At 41.2% G+C, this 21,886-nt stretch overlaps 1 protein-coding gene across 6 annotated transcripts in view; it reads left to right on the forward strand.

The window, feature by feature from the left end:
- Window positions 1-62: 62 nt before the first annotated feature.
- The window catches only part of grm8a (glutamate receptor, metabotropic 8a), a 244,391-nt gene continuing 222,567 nt past the window's right edge, over window positions 63-21,886 (forward strand). The window contains 2 exon segments of one of the 6 annotated variants that reach the window (XM_014014473.1): window positions 63-1,081; window positions 6,676-7,431. In XM_014014473.1, the coding sequence (XP_013869927.1) occupies window positions 6,901-7,431 (531 nt within the window). In that variant the 5' untranslated portion in view covers window positions 63-1,081; window positions 6,676-6,900. 6 annotated transcript variants of the gene reach the window in all.

Raw genomic sequence — 21,886 nt, forward strand, 5'->3', positions numbered from 1 at the left:
TCTCTCTCTCTCTCTCTCTCTCTCTCTCTCTCTCTCTCTCTCTGACTCAAATTGTTTTTACACAGCAGATGGGACGCGCTTCATTTCTTTAATTCTCCACTGAGCGCCGGTGTTACAAGAAGGGGGCCAGAGTGGAAAATGGATTTAAGTTCAGCCAATTAAGAGTGCGGCGCAACGCCTTTGTGAGCATTTTTATTTTATTTTTTCATTTTTATTCATGTAGGGAGAGGGGATGACTTATTAATGTGTTCAATAACCCCCCCCCCCCTTTCCTTCATCTTTCTGTGGAAACCAAACAACAATCTATCGATTAATCGGTGATAAACTTGATTGAACGCTCTTGGACTCGCGCGCAACACAGAGCGCTGTCCCTTTCAGCACCGACACCCCCAGCTCGACACCCCCCCTCCCAAAAGGAACGGAGCTGAGAGGGGGGGCTCGAGTCGAGGCGTGTGCGCGCGCGGAGCAGCAGACTTGGAAGGAGGGGGGAAAAGGGGGGGGCTTTATGCGCAAAGTGCGTTGAGCTTAAAGAGGACTATGGATCAAAATCAGGTGGGTTTCACTAACATTATTGATCTGCGCGTGTATGATAAATTCCTCTGCTCTGTCCCCCTCCCCTCCTCCCCSCTCCCTTCATTCTTAGTCATCAGCGCAGACAGCCTCCCTCTATTGTCTCCTTAAACAAGCGCGGAGTTCATAGTTGCGTTTTTTTCTTCTCCTTGCGCGTAAAATCCTCCCTGCTGGTCACGACTGAGCACTTTTTTTTTTTTGTTAAAATCTTCAGCTGAAGGAATTGTCTTCTTATTATTTTATTTTGCGAGGAGTGGAAAGAAAATCACTCAGGAGGACTGGTATTTCTTTTTCTTCTTCTTTTTTTTATTTGAGGTGTGAAACTGCTGAGCTCCGCAAGGAAGTTGCCTGAGGCGGACAGGGAGCTGAAGATGCTGGAGCTGCTTCTTTCTCCACACTGTGGGAGGAATTTAATTTCCTGATTTCTGATGTATCTTTAAGTCCCTTCTCTAATAACCTCTCCACATTCCTCTGGTGATGGGGTTTTGCCAGTCTGTGCACTAGTTGGTGGGTGAGTACCAGTCTTTACATCACTTTAACAATTATGGGTGCATATGTATTTATAATGACATTTACTCAGAAATCACACTTGTGTTTTAATGCCTTTTTTTTAAACATCCTAATTAGGGTGGAATCAGAATACCACCACCGCTGCACAGAATGAAGCCCTATAGGGCTGCATAATCAGCACACACGCCTAGACTTTGATCTTKTTTTTGAACCAGAGGGGCTGCGTTTTTATCTCCAGATGCACGACTTRGCCACGTCAAAGGAAGATTTGTGCATTTGGATGTGGAAGGAACAAGAAAAGGGTTTTAAAAATCGAATTAAAGTGCGGGGGAAACATCCCACCCCACCTGCAATGAATGAAGGATGTGTGTGTGTAAGTGTGAAAGACAGATTTGAGTGCCTCCTTGGCTCGCGATGTTGATCCGACACAGGTGGAGATTAAAAGAAGGAGCAGAGAGGAAAAGCTGGACCACAACTCTCGGACCTGGAGAGAGGAGGATGAGGAGTTTAGTGCTGAGGGGTGGAGAAAAGCTGCCACTTGCTGAAAGGAGTAGCGCTCTTCCTCTGAGATGGAGAAGGTGATGCCGTACAGCAGAAAGGATGATCAAGAGATGAAATGAATTGAGACAGAGCAAAAAAACAATATGTGCAGTGAAAGAAGAGGAGGGGGGGACCTCACCAGCCATTTGGGTCTCAATTAAAAAGAGGGATGAGCCACTTGAAGCCTTTTAGGGCTCAACCTGCTTCATCTTTGAACCATCACAGCAGGGGATTCCTCTTCCTCCTTCTCCTCCTCCTCCTCATGGAGCAGGCAGCCGCATGGGAGAGATTTTTTTTTCAGCTTTCAAAAAGCATCATAAGGCCTACCAAAGGTGTGAAAGACTAATAATGTTTAAGGAAAACATCAAATGTAGCATGCTTTTATTAACCATAGACTGAACCATTTTCCCCCCAAAACCAGGTTGAAAATCTAGTCTTGTGTGGACAGTCTCACCAAAACCTTCTGTATTAATGATCGTGTTTGAGWCATTTTCTGTTTCTGTATGGATAAATCTTTGCTCTGTTAATGAAAAAAAAAAATAGAAAGGCAGCAGATTCAGCTGTCCTGCTTTAAAACACCTGATTTATTGTTGAAAACCAGGGTTCTAGAACTTGAGGATATGCTAAAGAAGCAATTAAAGGGGGTGGGGTTTTATGCAAAACCAACTTTTTCAAGTTTTATGTCACATTAGAATGTCATTCCCTCATCAAAAGCATATGTAGAGTGTTGCTTTRATTCATGCATGTTTGAGAAATCCTTGGATCCTGTGGCAGTCATGTGGAGCTGGTGAAACACTTGCTGGTACAAAGCTCCGCCTATTTACCCAAAGCTCCTKCCTGAAGCTCCCATCCCCACAGAGCATCCCTAATATGAAGCATTGTTTTGAAGACGTGCTAATCAGAATCAGATTCAGAATCATTTATTGTCATTTARACACAACATCAAAGCTGCAATGRAGYACGAAATTGCCGTTTAGAACATCCGTCCAAAGAAACACACAAATAACACACATGAGGGAARGAATGTCCAAGGTCTTTCYCYTGATGGTGCGCTACCTTTTGCAGCTTGGAATACACACAATAGGAAAGGCGAGTTAAAAAAAGAAGCTCTGATCCTGGGTTCTCACAGAAACACAGAATCATACGCTCAAAAAACCACTCGCGTCAGTGCAAGGCAGCTAAGGAAGGGAGGGGGCTGGGGGTCAAACAACACATAAGGGGGAGGTAAGATGGGGCGGGTTCAGAGGAGTAAATGATGTTGAGGGAGGGGGATCAGTTCTAGGACCCAACCCTGGCCCCCTCCAGAGTCCAGAATCATGATGTTATCGTCTCTGCTGAGTTCGTTAGAGTTCAGAGTTTCCTCCTCCTCAGCCAATTGAGTTCCAGGGCCYGGTCCAACACAGGTGATGGGGGTMGGAGCGAATCCAGCTCTTTGTTGACATTCCATCCTGGGGAGATTGAGATAAACACTGCCATCAAGGTCTTGCCGCTGGGAGCCAAAATAGATAATCCGATTGTTTTGGAACAAAGCAGCTTTGAATTTCCTGCTGCTTTTAAAATGTCTTAACTGCAACTCTGAAGTGGCAAAAAAAAACAACAACAATCAGCTGAATTTGGGGTCTTCCTCGCCTCTCACTGTCTGAAGCGTCACCCAGATGTAATCCTTACATGCTGGAGGCTCGCTCCTGGGTTGCGATCCTCGTCAGAATCACATCCAGTTTGCGAATTATTTCCCCCAGCTGAGAGTCTGTGTGCTACTAGCCTGGCAGAATCCTTCAAGTGCGCCTGACAAGTGTCAGTGTCAGAAATGGAAGGATTGTTTTAAAAAGAAAGAGGCCAATTTCAAGGTGTTTAGATGGAAAGTCGAATTAGCCACACTTCATAACGACTAAAGGTAACATAGTTACTTGATTGTGGCACAGAACTGAACTATGTGCCTGGAAAACACATCCCCCACCCCCTGAGTCAGGTGTGTTGAGGCAGAGAAACAACTAAAACACGCGGGAAGTGGTCCTTGAAGGCCAGGATTGGACACCACTGGTTTCATGGTCCATACAAACCCAATGAACAGACAGGCACGTCTGTGGACAGCAGTGTTGTTACACTACTGTACATCCTCGTGTCAGTCCAACAGTGCTTCATGTTACAAGCCTTTTAAGGCAGAGCTGTATTTTTTCTTGACACCAGTAGACTCAAAGGAAGTTGATTGGAACGCTGTGCTGGCTTTGATTTCTAAAGATCGGTGCTAGTCGATGAAAAAAAAGAGCAACCCAGAATTGGTCGATTTCTACAAACACAACACCTTCTCACCTCTTTTATAATCTTCAATGATTGAACAAGACTTTAAATACCACCAGGGTCCCAGTTCCCCTCTGTGGACTTCTGAGTGTAGTTACAGCTTGAACTTTTAAATCCCTAGTTCACTCTGGTTGTATTACAGATTCGGTGGCTCCTGAGTGGGAAATAAAGAAAATAAAGTGGAGTAATGATGATTCCTGAAAGCTGTACTGGACTTTATTAGACTAGAATCAGATGTGAGTTGTATCTAAACGTGCGTCTTAATGAATGAGGGCTCCTAAGCCTCATTAGGAAACCTCCTTCTGTGACTTCGCCAAGGAAAAWAGTGTTGAATAAACGATGCGGTGACTAGAACGTGGTGTTTGAATCAGAGCTGGTTAACCTATATAAAGCAGGGGCTTTAATCATGGTGGGGGCTCGACTGTGTGAGTGGCTTTGACCTGATTTCTTTTAGAGTGGAGAGAAGCTAATGAATTAATTGGGACACAATCGAATTATTTTCATTGAGAGTGTGTTTCACGCTGGGATGGGAGTCAGAGCTCCAAACCTGTGTGGATCGGGGGTAAATGTAGGCCGTCCTAAAGACGGTTTCAAAGGGTTTATAAATGATGCGTTGCTGTCAGTGTACACAACACAAGATGTAATGCTGACCCAGGGGAGTTTTGGGAGCACTGGTGTGGGATTTGATCCAGCAGGAACAGATGCAGTAAAAGATTAGAAACAGGATCTCCTGCAGGGTGATACAGGCTGGCTGCTTTATCAAACGGGGGTACCCATGCCAAAATGATTTATGATGGTCGGATTTAGCCGGACGGGACTTTAAAATCACATATCTGAAAGGCTGAACGAGTCATCAGTTTGGATTTAAAGTAACACCAAAGTCTTCAGCTTGGTTAGCTGAAAACATGAGGTTCTTCTGTCCTGGAGAGACTAGATGGGAGTATTTTTGCATTATTTTTGTTTGATTTTTTTCCACTTCCTGTTTTGTTGAATGACATGAAAGTGAAATCCCAAAAGATGCCATGCTTTACTTCCTGTTTTGCCTACCTGTGATTCATTATTCACTGATTAGGCACACCTGTTTCCCAGCTGTCCTCGGGTTTTGCAGAATCCAGCTTGCTTGTTTGGCTTTTCTGCTTTCTTAGCCAAACCTTTCGTTCTGCCTTTTTGGGCATGGACACAGCATCTTTCTGTTTGTCAAGCAGCATTTTGCACTTTTGGGATCTGGAGTTCAACCTGAAAGGATGAGCCACTTCCAGCAAATCTTAGAAATGTCCTTTTGGATGCAGTTTAGAGATTAGGGAGGATAATACATGTAGGGGTTTTGTTGTTTTCCTTCAGCTTTTTCTGGGGTTGTACCTCTGCTAACAAGGAATGCCCATGCCTGTTATGTTTTTAATGAAGTGGGTGCTTGTATAAGTAGCATTCATGCACAAATCCAAAGGTTTCTCAACAGAACACTGGTGCACTGAGATCTGTCCAATTTGCTTGGTTGTTGAGTACAGAGCTCCATCTGCCAAAACCTGAGCATAGATTGTAAACAAACTGTCCAAATCGTCYTGTTAAATTCTGTTTGCTTTGCTTATTTCATGCGGTAAAGTGCCCTGCCAACCTCTTGTATGTAATAAAACCCAGCCAATAACCCACCCCTAACCACATTGCCCATATAAGCCACAATCAACACTGGATTAAACAAATTTGTGGGTAAATTTGCTGTCGGAGAAAGCAGCTTTTCTGCTTCCCTTTTCATTAAATGTGTCCAGTGTTTCATGGGATATTTTACTAACAGTACAAACAAATAAGCACACACAGACAAGCAACAACACATTTAATTGCCTTCTGCAGTCGATGATAAATATTACATTTTGCTAAAGATCTCACCAAAATTGCAAAAGAAAAAAAATCTTCTCCCTACTTCTAGTTGTCAAGTTTAGGATTAATTATCCCATCTTTAAATAAAAAAAAATTTTGGTGGGGGGCTCCAAATTTGCACAAATTGCCTCTTCATAGTCTGCGTGTACGAACTAAAAAAAAAAATCAAGCCTCAGAGATCAGGGGAGGCAAATGAGAAAATAAATTCCCAGGGGCCTGGGCTAATGAAAGCACATTAGCAGTCCCACCATGTAGAATAAATCCACCATCATAACCAGTATTCAGTGCTGGGCCAAACCGACTCACTGCACAGGTCCACAACAACTGCCTGCTTACAGAGCATCCCTGACGCCAGGGATGACTTTGCAGTAAGAAGCTTTAAGGCGAATTTAATATGAACTCAACCTGTTGGGTTTGAAGCTGTGTGTGCGTGCGTGCGTGTGTGTGTGTGTGTGTGTGTGTGTGTGTGTGTGTGTGTGTGTTCACTCAGCTGCAGTAGAAACACACCTGCTCTGTGTCGTTTCTAGTCTCCCTATCGTCTTCGCCTGCGTCTCACATCCTGCTCTTCACCCCCTTCCTATCACCTCTGCAGCAGGTAGTCACATAAAACGGCCCGAGGAGCTCTCGCCACGAGGTCCTCCGCTCTTGTCCCGACTGCTGTTTTTTTTTTGCCGATTTTCCAGGAGATGAGTGTGTAGACGTGATTTCGATGCTTTGGTTCTTTCAAACCAGTGAGTTGAATTGATCGTTTTTTTTCCAGAGTGTAAGAACYTGCTGTCGAATGAGTTTGTGTGCATATTTTGTACTGTTTGAGTTGAGCCCTAAAGCCCTGCAGCAGCTTGATGTTCGTACCGACACTAAAACGTCTCCGTCTCTTCTCTGCAGGCTCTTCAAAAGATGTGACTTGTGGATTACAGGCTGCACCTACCAACCCCAAATCCTCACCGTAGCTGCTACATCTCTTCTGTGGATTATGATTTGCTCATGGGGCTCGGCTATCTTCGAATTTGGGGTTCTTTACCCCAGCTTTACTGACCATTAGGAAGGTCCATAAACGTTTAAAGCAAGTATCGTCCTCTAAGAGTCAAGTTTGAGTTCGTTTTTACAAACATGGAGCCTCACCGGAGCCCAAGTTCCCATTCTTCCCCGGTCCTAATCCTGCTCTTAGCCCAAACCTGGTTCATCCCTGCTGCCTCCCCGCAACGAGTCCCCACGGATCCCCAGGCGGCCCCGGAGTACGCTCACTCCATCCGGCTCGACGGCGACATCATCCTCGGCGGATTATTTCCCGTCCACTCGCGAGGCGACCGCGGCACGCCGTGTGGCGAGCTGAAGAAGGAGAAGGGCATCCACCGCCTGGAGGCCATGATGTTCGCCATCGACCTGATCAACAAGGACCCCGAGCTGCTGCCCAACATCACCCTGGGGGCCCGGATCTTGGACACCTGCTCCAGGGACACGTACGCGCTGGAGCAGTCGCTGACGTTCGTGCAGGCCCTGATCGAAAGGGACGGCTCYGACGTCCGCTGTGCCAACGGGGACCCTCCCATCTTCACCAAGCCCGATAAAATCGTGGGCGTGATCGGAGCCGCGTCGAGCTCCGTGTCCATCATGGTGGCCAACATCCTGCGCCTCTTTAAGGTAAGAAAAACACTTTTTTGGGGGGGGTAACTTCACAAGTCCAAGGATAGCTAGTGTCTTTCTTGGAGTGTGGCCTACTTCACTTGCTCTCTCTCCTGCTTAAAAGAACTTAATAGCATTTACAGCTCTGCTAGCCTGGACGATATTAAAAATCTGCAACACCATCCTCGTACACAAACTGGATTAAAGAGGCCCTTTATTTACTTAAATTGGATAAAAACAGGCTGACTGGCCAGTAAGGCTGTATTATTCGAAATAACCTGAAACCGCTTTTCTCTCCCGCATTAAGTTATTTCATTGGTTTTGTTAGAGGTAGAATCCTTCAGCAGGTGTTTGTGTCATTTAAAATTTAAAAAAGTTAATGCAAACAGTGTTTTGTTTTTTATTTATTTATTTATTTTTATAAAAAAAGGTGTCACTTTCCACAGCAGTGACACCTCTTCCCTCCTTCACCAGTTGTGTGCTCGCCAAATTTCCCAAGCCCAACTTGTGACTTTTTTCCCCCTTATCTCTTGTGAACAAGAAACCGATGTGTCAAGATATGTCAAGTGATGCTTATAAGAAAGTGCTCTGTGTGTGTGTGTGTGTGTTGCATGCGAGGACACCGCTTTGTGTTTTCCATGTGTGGACCTAATTAAGCGTGCTCACGAGCGCTCTCACAAATCCAGTTGTTCCTCCTCAGGTGTGTGGGTACCATCATTAGTCTCCAAGCTGATGGATGGCTGTTCACTTATGAAATATGGGTCCAGCAATGACGCCTGTGGAATTTCACATTTTTATCCCACGCTCGTTCTCCCACTGTATTCCTTTTGTTTGGCTCTGTAACATTCCATATGCTACTCCCGCGTGTGTGTGTGTGTTTTAGTATGAGTGTGTGGAACGCACATGTTAACAACCTGCTTTGAATGGAAGATTTGCATATTAAACAACAACAACAACTAAACATGATTTATTCCAGGATCTGTCACAGCGACAGCACTCGAACAGAGTGCTTTTCTGCCTCTGCGGCGCCTCGCTCTCATTTGCCTAATACGATTTAGAGCCTCGCGTGTGTCTCCGTTCGCGTTTGTTTGTGTGCATGCGTGCGTCGCACGCCAAGCCGTGTGCGTCCGGCTATAATTTGCGTGTGGGAGTTTTAGTGTAACCTTACAGTATGTGTGCGATCTGTCAGCCATTAGCCCTCTGGTTGTGTTTAGGTATGTCGCAGACTCTGTATCCTTCTCTGCATCTTTAACACAAATGATGCAGCCTGCTCTGAAAATGGAGCTTRCACACACACATTCTCAGGAATACATCCAACACCCCCTAAAATAATAATAATAAAAAAGAAACATATGTATTTTTATACTGGCTAATCCGACAGTGCCAGTCACAGCTTGTCGCCCACTCAACACAAAGAGAGGCCAGGAAGCAAATACAGCAGTGTGTGTGTATGTGTGTGTGTTGAGCAGCAGATGAGAGATTCAAACAACAGATTGTGTGAAAAATTCCGATATTTTTTTTCTCCAAGCTTAGCAGCAGAGGGAGCCCCTCGCTGACAGTCGCAGCTGAGAGAAATCAAGTCAAACAAGGGTTGTTGATGTTTCTTTTGTTACTCGTTCCCCTTTTGAAGATTAACGTTCCGCGCTGTGGGATGATACAGAACGGAGAGAAGGGGGGAGATAAGATACGAGGGGAGAGGAAATGTGGTAATCATGGGGCTTTGCAGCAGCAGACTGTACAGGAAACTCCAGGGGAATTAAAGGCCCTGGAGCTAATYATTAAAGTTGACCACCACGGCCTCACAATTAAACACAACTCTCAATTACCACCAAGCTTATAAACAATTAATATCGTACCTGTTGTGGATAGKTCTTCTAAAGGCTTCCTCCYTTCACTTAAATCAACTCATACTCTGTTTTCAAAATTAAAAACCTATAAGATCATCTTTTTATGCAAAACAGCCGAGGTGTGACCTTAAAAATAGTCATGTCACTCAGTACGTGACACTGGGGTTGCACCATTTACATAAAAGTCCCGCCTACACTCTCTCCCAACAGGTTGTCAATCACAAACATAACTGCAACTAAACYTACTGAAAAAAGCACATTTCAACTTGCATCAGCAATTTAAGAACTACTTGAATCAACAGTTTCTAGTACAAAGTTTAAGCCACGCCCATCATAAACAAGACTTTGACCTTAAAGGAAACATATCCAAAATCCAGTCACAGTATTTGCTGCGGAACTGCTAAACAYGGTCCTGGACTTTCGGCAAACCAATTTCATGAATCGCTGTTCTGCAGGTTTCATCTTCGGGGCTTTGAAGRGCCTCATTGGCTTTTAAAGAGGCAGCCTCAAAACGAGTTGATCTGAGCCACAACTCAAAAAAGGGGTAAAAGAGGGAATTCAGACCAACGCATTGCTGTTTCACTTTGTTTAGACCCAAATGAATGATTTAAATGTGAAAAAGAAGGATTTAAAATCAGGATATGCATATTTAATAAAAACAAGGTTGATAGTTTGACTCCATAAGGTACCTTAGAAGCCTTGAGCCAAGTTGACACCCTGGCATAAAATGATACACTCTTTCTTTTGGGATTTGAATCATTTTTAAGTTTTAAAGCCAACATGTTTGCAGTCTGTGGTCACGTTCTAAACCCTAAAACCAGCTGCTGCAGGTTGGTTTGTTTACATGTGAGGCTGTGGTTAGCCTTCAGCTCAGACTGTGTCCCTTTGGGASATGTAGGGCAAGTTTCTGGATTGCAAAAAATATAAAAAAATAAATAAAGGAGTCTTACTAACTAATTAAATATGATTGTTCTGACAGGTTTTGCTTTACCACGATAGAAAWATTCACCAGTTCATTCACTACAGCTGAGATTACTCTCAAGTCTGGACACGTGGAGATTTTTTTACTTTTATAGAAGTCTGGCATCGACCTCCATATTCTGTCACATGTTGGATATAATTTCTCTCTGAACTCTACTTCAAATAGATGTGGGCAACCCTCAAACGTTAATAATTTTCAGAGTGGTCCAGAGGTCAGGCTACTGCTGCAAACTCAGCCTGGAAGTAAACCGGTGCGTGGATTTGATTTAACAGGTCTTCGTATCGCGCCCACATATAAACACATAGACATGAAAAAAAAAAAAAAAAAACGGTAGAGTGAGATAAATATGTGAGTGAGTCGGTGTTGCTTCAAAAATAGAAAACAAATGCGTGCACGTTCCCCTTCTTTCAGCCTAAACGGATTGAAGCAAACACTTTAACCCGGAGTGGTTTCACACTCGTACAGTTCTCACTCAGTATTCACAAACCGACTCGCAACGTTTTTTTTGCTCCGATAAATAATTTAGACGGAAACGAGGCGAGGAAACGGGTCCAACGTTTAAGAAAAATCAAAATAAACTCTCCACGCCGGATTATCTAAAGCAGCCAGGCTCCCGAGGGGTCGCAGATGGTTCCTGAGAGGGCGAGACGGGATAAACGGGGAAAGAAAAGCCTCCAAAAAAGCAGATTCTTAACAAAAACCTTCCTCTTTTTTAGCTTTCTAAATCTCACCTCTGCAGAGCTCTGTCTTGTAAAAGATAACTGTATTTTTAGCTTCAACTGAGTGTATAAAACAGCATATATGTTAAATTAAAGCAAACTACCCATTTTATAACAAACTATCAATAATCAAAACAAATTTAATTAAAAAATCAACAATTTTGACATCTACAAATTAGTAGACCCTTGATTATGATGACTTTTAGCCGCAGCTCTACTTGTTCTGCTCATCATGTCAACATTCTCCCCCATTATTCTGTCTTTATATTTCATCATAGCCACTCATGTGGAAACTAAAAGCTTCGTATCGATCACGTCCGTACACAGATGGTAATTACAGCTGTATGGATCATAAACCTGCGCGGGCTTCAGAGACCTCACYTTGAGGCAAATCCCAGAGATCGCCTGCTGAAGCCGAAGCCTGAAAGATTTAAAAAAAAGAAGAAGAAAAAAACCWCCAGATCTGTCGAACAAAAATGTGTTTCTCTGACAGAAGAAAGGAGGTTTTGCATCAGCGCCGAGGCTAATGGGCTGCCCGCGTGCGGCTTTGTCTGCCGCCGCCGGGAAGCCCAACAATGGGGGCGCGTTTTGCTGCAGTGACACCCGCACGCTGCGTGTCACGGGCTGAAAATGAAATTCAATTCATAAATTGATAAGTGGCGGTTGTCCCCCCGGTGAGCGCAAATGGAACGGCTTTACCTCGGGGAGTTTGGGGAAACACTCAGGCACACATGTGCGCGACATCCAACACACACTCAGACCCCGCCTGATGCAGCCAGCTGCGATTGATTCAGCTTCAGAAACAACTTATTGTCTGTTTGTTATAAACGTGCGTGTTTTCAAGCCAAGGTCAAAGACACAAGTCTTTTCCCARGCTCTGCCATGCTGATACTGTCAGGCGAGCAGCCGTTTGCCTCAACACAACTTTTTGCATCTATATGTCACTTTCAACATTGAAAACACACGTTTTGTGTGTTTGTACGAGTGTGTGAGGAAGGACTGCAGCAGACAAATATTGCAGCTTCCTGTTCTGTGCAGAATTTTACAGCTGATATATTCATTTCCCTTTTGGTATGATTGCTTTCTGTGCTGTTAGAAGGYATATTTTTGTATTTCTTATTACTGCACAGGGAGCATGTTTTTTCTCATGTTATAAGTGTTTGTTAGCAAAATATCTCATGAATCACTGATTGGGTTTTAAAGAAATTAAGTTTCAGAGCGTAGTTAAGTAATATTAGCATTTGGTGTCAATCCAATTAAAAACGGCCATCTTAGATAACAYTAGCATATCTATAACTTTGTCAAAGTTATATATTAGGCTGAAATTTGATTAGACTCATCATTTACAAGGTTTGACCAAAAACTAGTTTATGTTTTTCATATTTTTCTCATGAGATGTGGGCAACACAGGACGCTATGTTTGATGTGAGCATTTTTTAGTTTCACGAGACGCTCCAACACATAAAACTGAAGGATTGCTAATAAAACCACAAACCTCCTGCAATATGCAAATCATTGGGAGTAAATGTTTACTCCTGCTATCAGAACATAAAGCATGAGGGGCTGTTGTACATTTAAAAAACAAACTGGAACATTTTTGAAAAATAAAAGAGTTAATAAATAAATTTCCGGCGTCTTGTGAATTATGAATCAATTTGAGGTTCACCTCGCGAGCATGACAACAGCTGCTTCCAAATGCAATTAACAGGGATTGCTGTAATTTCATTCAGAAGCCTGTTCAGACGTAATTCCTCATTCGGGTTCGCTTTTATTCTGAAGGTCAGGCTTAGTTTTGATCTACAGTGTTTTATATATATTTTTTTCATTTTCAATCCGGCTTTTTATTGAAATAATAAAAGGACAGGCAGCAGATGGAGAGAAGAGTGTGAAGGAGACTGGAGAAGAAAGCACAATGGATTAGGGTCACCCAGAAGAAATAAAAATGGGGATATTTTTGAGTTTCGATGGTATTATTGACATCTTCAGCATGAGTGAAACCCTGGGATGAACCTTACAATATAAAGGGGTCATAAGAATCTCAAACACATAGTGCTAATATAAAAAAACTTTCTTTTAACATCTGAAATTCATGAAAATACTTCGATTGTTGAGTATTACTTAGAGGACAATACTTATTGTTTGTATTTGAGACTCTTATTGTGAAATATTAAAGCAAGATTTATGGGTTTTGCTGCAGCAGGAGTAAAAAACTTCACCTCTGACTGCTTCAAAGAAAATATTTTTCTTTTTATTGCAACTTTTTTGGGTCAAAAGTCAAAATTTATGCTTTACTTTAAAACTAAAACAACAACTCAACTTTGTCCTCAATGTTTTTCTGAGTAATCTTAATATTCCATCGAATAGAAGGTATTACAATAGCGAGGAGAATAAAAGAAAAGGGGAGATGGGTAGAAATCAATTCTGGACAGATGGAAAAGGACTTGAAGAGAAAAGCAAGTGAGCAGGGGAGACTGTGGCATCCTCCGGGGTGTAATGATGTGGTGTTGATTTCTTTCATGGAAGCATTAAAGAGGGTGATGATAATGAAGCCGCCGAGCGCACAGAACGGCGAGCACAAAGACTCATTAGGACGTGAGTGGGTCTTTTTCGTGTCGACTCGCGTTCGTCGCCCCGCTTGCAAATCATCTGCCGCGGTGAAAAATCACGAGCCGGGACACCATCATCCAACCTCCGCTAACGAAGGCGAGCTTAATGAGCAAACGGTTAATGAAGAGAGACTTAATTGTCTTTTTGAAATTATTTATTGCCTTCATCTGTTGAGTGTTGCCCGGAGATGATTCGTCAACATTAGGCCGTGTGTAATGTGGTGGGCGAGATTGGATTTGTTTGCAGCTGGATGGTGCAAATCTTTTGACCCGGGCTCAAAACCAGCAAGACGAACACTTTGGCTATGGATTTGTCAAAGTGTTCCCCTGATGGGTGAGGGTTAAACACATGGTCCACACACCAATTCAACAGGGGGTAATATGAAGCACATGTTAAAGATTCTACTACAGAAAGAGGCCCCCTTTCAAGAAGCCAGTAGTCCTGAACTAACATATGTGATGAGTTTTTTTTCCTGTTGCAAAAGATTGATAGTGATTCCAAATGTAACCCATCAGTTTACCTCAAAGTAGACACTAGCTGTATAAAATCTAAAGATTTTAATGGAGAATTGTGACACTATTACTCAAAATGTAGGGTTATGGCTAAGTGGAACATGAAAGGAGTTAACTAACCAAAATTAAAAAGTGAAAAATAAAATAATGAATAAAATAGATTTACAGAGCTAGCCTAGCACCTGCTTGATAAGGGCTGTATCTGCAGAAACTGAATACAGTACATACTATAGTTTGTACAAGTACACAAGACAATGCTTTATTCTGCAGAGTAGGTTGTACTCAGCAGAATAAATTAAAGTAATCTTGTTTTTGATGAGATAGAAAAGTCATTTAAAGTTTAATTAGGATCTCTGATGGAAAACAAAAGGTCATTAGAAATGTGTGGCATGTTGTGCCCATTTATTGTACGTGTGTCGTGTTGGTCATGAAGCCTTACACACACASAGATTTCACAAATCATAGGTGGAAAAAACAAACAATTGTGTTAATGCTGAATCTCACTGTTTCCAAATTATGAATAGAGTTTTGCACATTTTGAAATCGTCAGCAGTTAGAGCTTTTAGCTACTGCTAGTTTTAGCTTATAGCTACTTGTTTGATCATTTCAACATTTAGCTACTGGTTTGATCATTTTAGCTTTAAGATATTTACAGTATATGTGCCAGTTTTAAACATTTATGGACTGCTCTAATATATTTTTGCCAGTTTATGATCTTAGTTTCTATTGTTGCTAGTTTTAGCTTAAAATTCTTGCTAATTTTAGCTAGTGTTTCTATAGTTGTAGCTTTTAGTTTGGTTTAGCTTTTGTTTTCATTGTTTTAGCTTTAACAATTCAGTTTGATTGATTTTATTTAAAAAAAATGTGTAGGTCTTCTGGACGGGTTCTTCTTTAATGAAACATTTTGTCTCTCGTCCAAGAGACTTCTTCAGTCTGAGAGTTTCAGGCAAAATTCAGGCTTTTAAGCCCTGCCTCCATGTGACTGATACTCACATCACATGGCTATCATTGACACCTAATTAACACCTATTATTAACAGGAGGTGGAGTGATACTGGCAATAGCCGCACTGTAGGAGGGGGATAACTGAAAACGGAGGCCTCCACCTCTGTTTAATGATGGACGGTCTTTCTTCACAAAAATGGCTTCTTTTACTCCTCTCTCAAACCAACGTTCCTCTCTATCAAGAATGAGAACATCCTCATCTCTGAAAGAGTGACCGCTGGCCTGTAAATGAGTGAAAACTGCAGAGTTCTGGCCATTAGATGTAGCTCGTCTGTGTTGGGACATTCTTTTGAACAGTGGCTGCTTTGTTTCCCCGATGTATAACTGGTCGCAGTCCTCCTGGCACTTAACAGCATATACAATATTGATTTTATTTAATTTCAATTGATTAATTTCATTTCATTCAGATTCTTTGAATTCACTTTTTTAAAATTGTTTTTTGTACTTCCCCTTTTCCCCCCTTCTGTACCCCCCCTCCCCTTTATTCACATGTAAATCTTTTTGTGTGTTTTTTACTGTGTTTTAGTGTTCTGCTCAGTTTTGGCTTTTTTATTTTTGAAGTCACTCAGCTCGCTTCACAGGAACTGTTTCTCTAGSTACACTTTAGAGGCTTTTCATACATTTTCATAATAAAGGTTGCTGAATATGAGTCATCTAGAAGTAATGGAGCAATTAATGTTGTTAGCTTCAGTGGGATTTTCTGGCAAACCCTGAATGTCTGTAAGAAACACCTGTTTTGCATAAATTCCCTCCACTTTGATCTGCTCGAACAGTGAAGTCGGACCACTCAGGGATCAACCCAGTTTCTGTTCTGAAACTTCAGTCATAAAACATCCTGTGGACGCTTTGAGGGTGAAAGGAAATCCGCGCTCTCTGGTGGGATCTTGGTTTCCATGTGTTGCCAGTGATAACCACTGAGTCACCACCTGTAGAAAAGCTCCGCCCCCACAGGAYTACTTGGCCAGCTTCCTGGCACACACTCATAGAATAGAGACTTTAGTGCTATTTGTCACACCTCCAATATGAGCCTTTARTGAGCTTAACGCTATTTTCAAAGTTTAACCAAAACATTTCGTAACATTTTTAATATGAAAGCATTTGTGTTTGCATGTCCTCTACAATTTCTTCCCGCATATTCCCAAGCAGTTGTGCCCYGTTCCATGAAATCACCTCAACTTTGGATGAGACTCAACTTTTCATTCCAGTGTAAATTTTCATTTGTTACCTCAGTTCCCTGAAATAGTTTCAGCATGCATGATTTCACAACTTGCTCTGGAAGACTGCATTTTTCAGCCCTGGAATGATGCTGCAGTAATGAACTCGCTCGTATGAAACAAATGAAACTCCACGAAGGAAATGAGATTGAGGGAAAATAGTTGTTTGTTTTTTTTTCCCAGAAAATTTCAGGTAACAAGGCACAGGTCTTCTGAAAGAAAAAAAAATACTTGTTACAAAATTAAAATGTTTGCACCAATGGAAAATCCTGATCAGGAAATTAACAAAAAAAGTTATTTCTTTGAGGCATGCATATCACCTGCTGCCTCTCAATCCAGAGTTTTAGACTAAAATCATTTTATTTTGGGAAATAGAATTGTAGCTGCGTAAGTCAAACCTTGAAAATTTATTTGGGATCAGTATCAACTACTACCACACCAAATTCCAGCTCAATATCTGTAAAATCGACTGTATTTTAGCCATTTCTGTGTTTTTTAGGTTCACTGGACTGTGCAAGCATCTTAAATCAAACGGTCCTGAAAAGTTAATCAGTTGTAGATCTACATCCATTTACTTCTTTCTGAAAGTTTCACATAAATCTGTCTTGCGATTTATGAGATATTTTGCTAACAGGCACACATAGATGTGTGGGAAAAAGAAAATGCAATCAGATGATAAAAAGATCGAGTTCTGCACTGCATACAGATCAGACTTCACAGAGACTGTAAATATATAGTGCATTATTATGGGAAAATGGCAAACATTTTAATTTTAGATGTATCATAATGAAAAGTTTTAATGTTGTGTTTTGATCCCTTCTGAGGTGCCGATTTAAAAAATTGTTCAAATCCCAAACAGAGCGAAACAGCGCCCCCACTGTGAACAACTGTCAACCAGGTGGTCAGAAGCGGTACTGCAGCTTCCAGTGAGGCGCCAGGTGCAAGTAGTTAACCTAATTGAGAGCAGCGCCAGACCGTCAACACAGTTTCTGCAACACAACATAGAAGTTTAAAGTTTATTTTTAAGCTTATTACAATTATTACAGAAAAAAATAACAGTAATATGTAAGATAGTTTTGTTTAGACTTTAATTTAACATTTAGCAGGAGTTAAAGTCACATAAAAAAGTCCCAGGAACAGGATGGCTGGAATCAGAAAGGACATCAAATGTGAGTCACGTTCACTTTTTTTTTGTTTTTAATGCTAATGTTGTTTGTCCATATAAATACTAGCCTTTGTGTGAAGGTTGTTACAGATATTCAGGTGTCTGCTTTGCTTGTTTGGACTCTTGTGTTTTGCTGAGGTATTAGCTGAGTAAATGGGGGCTGAGCTGGTTGAATAATTTAGCGTCTGGTTTGCTGAAACAGAAGCTCTGCAAGGTAAAGTCACCCAAACTTTGAGCATCATACTTTTGCCTGTGTTCATTTTTTTTGGTGCTGTTAGCAAAATATCTCATGAATCTTTAAATGGATTGAAATGCAGCTCTTAGAAGRTCATCATTGGATATACAACTGATAACTTTTTATGATTTCAACAGGATTTAAGATCACATCAAAGTCATCTTGGCCAGCAGTTATGACTCAGTTGATTTTAGATATTCAGTTAAAATTTAGTGAGGTCGTAGCTTAGAGCAGTGGTTCCCAAACTTTTTGTCTTCTGACCCAAAAAATATCCATGGCAAAAACTTGTGACCCCAAATATTACTGGTCTGAGTACACAAACTTCGTTAATAATCCTAAAAACACAGGCTTTTTGACAATTTAAACAGCTTGTACACAAATATAAATACTTATCTTTACTTATTTTGTGTTTTTGTAATAATTATAGGGAAAATATTACATCTGCAATTATTTTATTACCCTTTAAATTGATTTCTGGAGATTATCCAAGTTGCTTCATGACCCATATTTGGGTCCCAAGCCCAACTTTGGGAACCAAAGTGCACTGGTTCCAAAWCTTTTCAGCTTTTGACCCACAAAATAACAGTAGCAGAGACCTGTGCCCCCAACTATTTTTGGATGATAAGCATTTGTATCAGGTCAACAAAACATGGGAATAGTGACAATTTATCCATMTTAAATACTAACCTCACTCCTTTGTAACAACTAGGACAAAAATGTAATTAATTCAGAAAATCTTTTCAGGACCCCAACTTGATGTTTCTGGACCCCACTTTGGGTCCCGACCCCAACTTTGGGAAACACTGGCTTAGAGTGATCCCCATCTTATATTATAAGCATCATCTGATCATGCGAGATCTGTGCTTAAAACTTACCATAAGCTGTTGYAATCTGCTCTGTTTGTTAAGCTATCTCATGAATCAGTGGAGGTATTTCAATGAAACTCTCAGAAAATAATTAGTAGTTGTGTGTCTCAACTCTGGGAGTCAAAGCAATCGAGGAGGGCTCCCACAGCCAATCCAGTCTACATAAATGGCTAGACCTCATAAAATTTTACTTTCCGTCAAAGAATGCAAGGCTCTTAATTTTAAATATTTTATAGACACTTGAGATTGTCTGGATGTGGCGCTGGCTCAGTGGAAGTGCTGTGCGAGCAACATATGACAAAGATATTTGGGTCATCTCTCAGTTCAGTCGGCGTAGCTTCGACTGCTCTCTAAGAACTGTGTGGTGCYGAGGTGGGAAACGGGTCGGCGTCCTGGAAATGACCAGTGAACGTGATTGAAACTGGAAATCTGATCAACCTGTTGCTTATTTTATGTTCTGGATGTGCTGCCTGCTGCTGAAAATGACCAGTCTTTCAAGTGCTTGTGACATGCCTATCCTTCAATTACAAAAAGTCGAAGAAAGCAGCTTTACACTTAAGAAAATTGCCATAGTACACATGATTTTACCCATTTTGTCTCATAACTGGCCTATTTTTTTTTAATTCAGCCAAAGTGAAACAGGAAGTGACATCAACGGGGAACTCGTTAATGAAATAAAGTTGCTGGTCTCTGTTTATTAAAACAAAATTATTTAAATTTTAACTGTTCTTTGTCCTTTTTTTGACGGTGACTAAAAATAATCTAAAGAAACATCAAATTCTTCTTTACAGTCCGTGTTGTTAGCTTTTGTAACAATGCTCTGTTCACATGCTGACATTCCCCTTTGACATCACTTCCTGTTTCTTCACATGCAAATATCTCAACAACTGTTCATCTCAGCAATGTGAAATTTGTTTTGCAATATGTTATCAATGTTATCTTTCCAAAAATGCATTCATGGTTATTACAAAAAAATTGATGTCACAGGCACTTTAGGATTGTTGGATATTTTGGTTACTGGAGGAAAAAAATCCTGAGCATACTGAAATTTGATCTTTTATAAAAGAAAATAGTGTTTGCTTGCTGGTTAATCCAGATAACCAGGTGCCAAAGGACCTTATTACAAKGATGAATGCCTCTAAAAGAAAAAGTTGAGCACTGTTTTGGGCTTTGAGGGTGAAGATGGTGATCTGTTGAAGTGTTTTGTCACCAAATTTTAGCTTAGAATTTGTAAATCTGTCCGAGTTGCAGTTCTTTGGGTTTGCTGTGGTGGCCATCTTGAATCGTGTTGGCTGTGTCCAAAACGGCAGGCCGGGTCCTCCGAAGGCCGAATTCGTCGGCCGCATACGTCACAGCGCCGCGACGAAGGACGTCCAAAACCGAAGACTCCTCCGATGTGGCCGACAAATACGTCCTTCCTTTGGCCCGAATCGAAGGACAGGTCCGATGGATCCTTCCCGGCCCAGCGACCCATAATGCATTGCGGCCCGACCGGAGATTTTTTTTAAGCTAGTAATGGCGGACGAAGCAAGACAAAAGAATACGTTTTAAATAAAAAATATGGAGATATAAAAATTTAATTTTTTTTAGCGGTTGTAATTCTAATACTTTTATTATTTGTATAGACATGATTTTAAATATTATTTTTGTCATAAAAATGTGAAATAAACATGAACCTACAGCGGGTCAATTAGTTCTTCAAATGTTCAACCTTTAAGTTAATTTGTGATATTAATAATGCTAAAATATTGATATTTTTCTTGTTTTGATTTACGTTTGCTTGTTTAGCATCGTCACAGTTGCTAGGTGACATGACGTAAGGACGGGACGCTAGACCGTCCAAATTCACAGCCTCTTTTTTTCCCGGTCTTCCCGGTCTACCAAGGACCTGGCCCACCTCGATCGGGTAGTCTGGGTCCTCCGGAGGACCCGGCCTGTCYTTTTGGACACAGCCTTAATGAGTTGTATGCCCAATAATAATCTGCACGTTCCAACAAACTCCATCATAAGATATTTTGCTAACACTACAGATAAATGAGCCCATACAGACAAACTCATTATTGCTTGTGCCTTCCGTGGCAGGTGATTAAAAACACCACAAAGATTCATAACCAGTCCTCAACAAATTAAAAAGTTGACACAAAACTCAGCTTTTTAATACATTTTTAATATCTTGGATGGGGAAAAAAAAGAGACACAAGCCCTTTAGTAAGTCTTTTATCTTCCAAGCAGTSTTTCTGATGTTCAGTGGAAGTTGAAACAAGAATACCCCAAATAGCTCAAAGATTTGAAAATGTATCCTAATATACGGTAATTTAATTTTTAAAAAGAAATGTGAGTGAAAGTAGGACAGATATGAAGAGAAAATGAGACTTTGGGACTCTCACTGAGGGGTGTTGGGAGTGGGGGGGTGTTTAAGACGGAAACGAATTCTTCATGGACTYAGTTTTAATAAGTGACTGCTGCAGCAGAGCTGAAATCAATGCTGGAAATGGTGTACGTTTGATAGGAGACCTGGAATATAAGCTAGGAGCGTTTGTGATGTTTGAAGCAGTGGTAGATATAAAATAAGCTGTCAAAAAATATATATATGATGGTGATTGATCCCCTTCTTATCCCCTTCATCTCCCCCCTTTGTTATTCAGATTTACCTTTTAATCTACCTTTACTCCCTTGCACTGCCATCATACTTTCCTTCYTATTTGTTTTTACTTCTTTCATATATTTTTGAAAGAGGAGGATGCAGCAGTAAAAAAAAGCACAATAAAAGTGATAGACGGAAAAGCAGCGAAACGGTAAATGTCAGAGGGAAAAGCGCTCAGTTAAAGAGCATCAGAGAGCTCTAGGGATAAAGGTGTGTTGTGAGAAGTGTTTTTACATCTTGCAGCAGTGTTACATTAGATCATAGAGCACAGGTGGGAGGAAGGAGGAGGGGAAAAGAGGTTAAGTGTTTGTTTCCACTTCTCTGCTTTCTTGCTCTTGGCGTGCCTCAGTTGCTCTTTTCTACATCTGCCTCTGAGGCGTCGTCTGCTTCCCCTCTCCCTCAGCGCTCCCGACCATGTTGATAGTTTTTTTTTTTTTTATGAACGACAGACCTGGGCGGACATGGAAAGAACATTAGCCAAAACCAAGATCCCCTTTAAAAAAAGCTACTCTTTTAGGGTGGGCATTAAGAAGATGTCGATGCTTAGGTTTTAAAATAGATGTCCTCCTTTGGAGATTAAAATAGAACATGACATTGTATGACACTGTTTCTCGCCTTTGATCTGTCTTTTTTAATCAAAATACTCAAATTATTATTTATTATTACAATTATTGGTTA

This window comes from Austrofundulus limnaeus, unplaced genomic scaffold, assembly GCF_001266775.1.
Source record: "Austrofundulus limnaeus strain Quisiro unplaced genomic scaffold, Austrofundulus_limnaeus-1.0 Scaffold115, whole genome shotgun sequence".
NCBI lineage: Eukaryota > Metazoa > Chordata > Actinopteri > Cyprinodontiformes > Rivulidae > Austrofundulus > Austrofundulus limnaeus.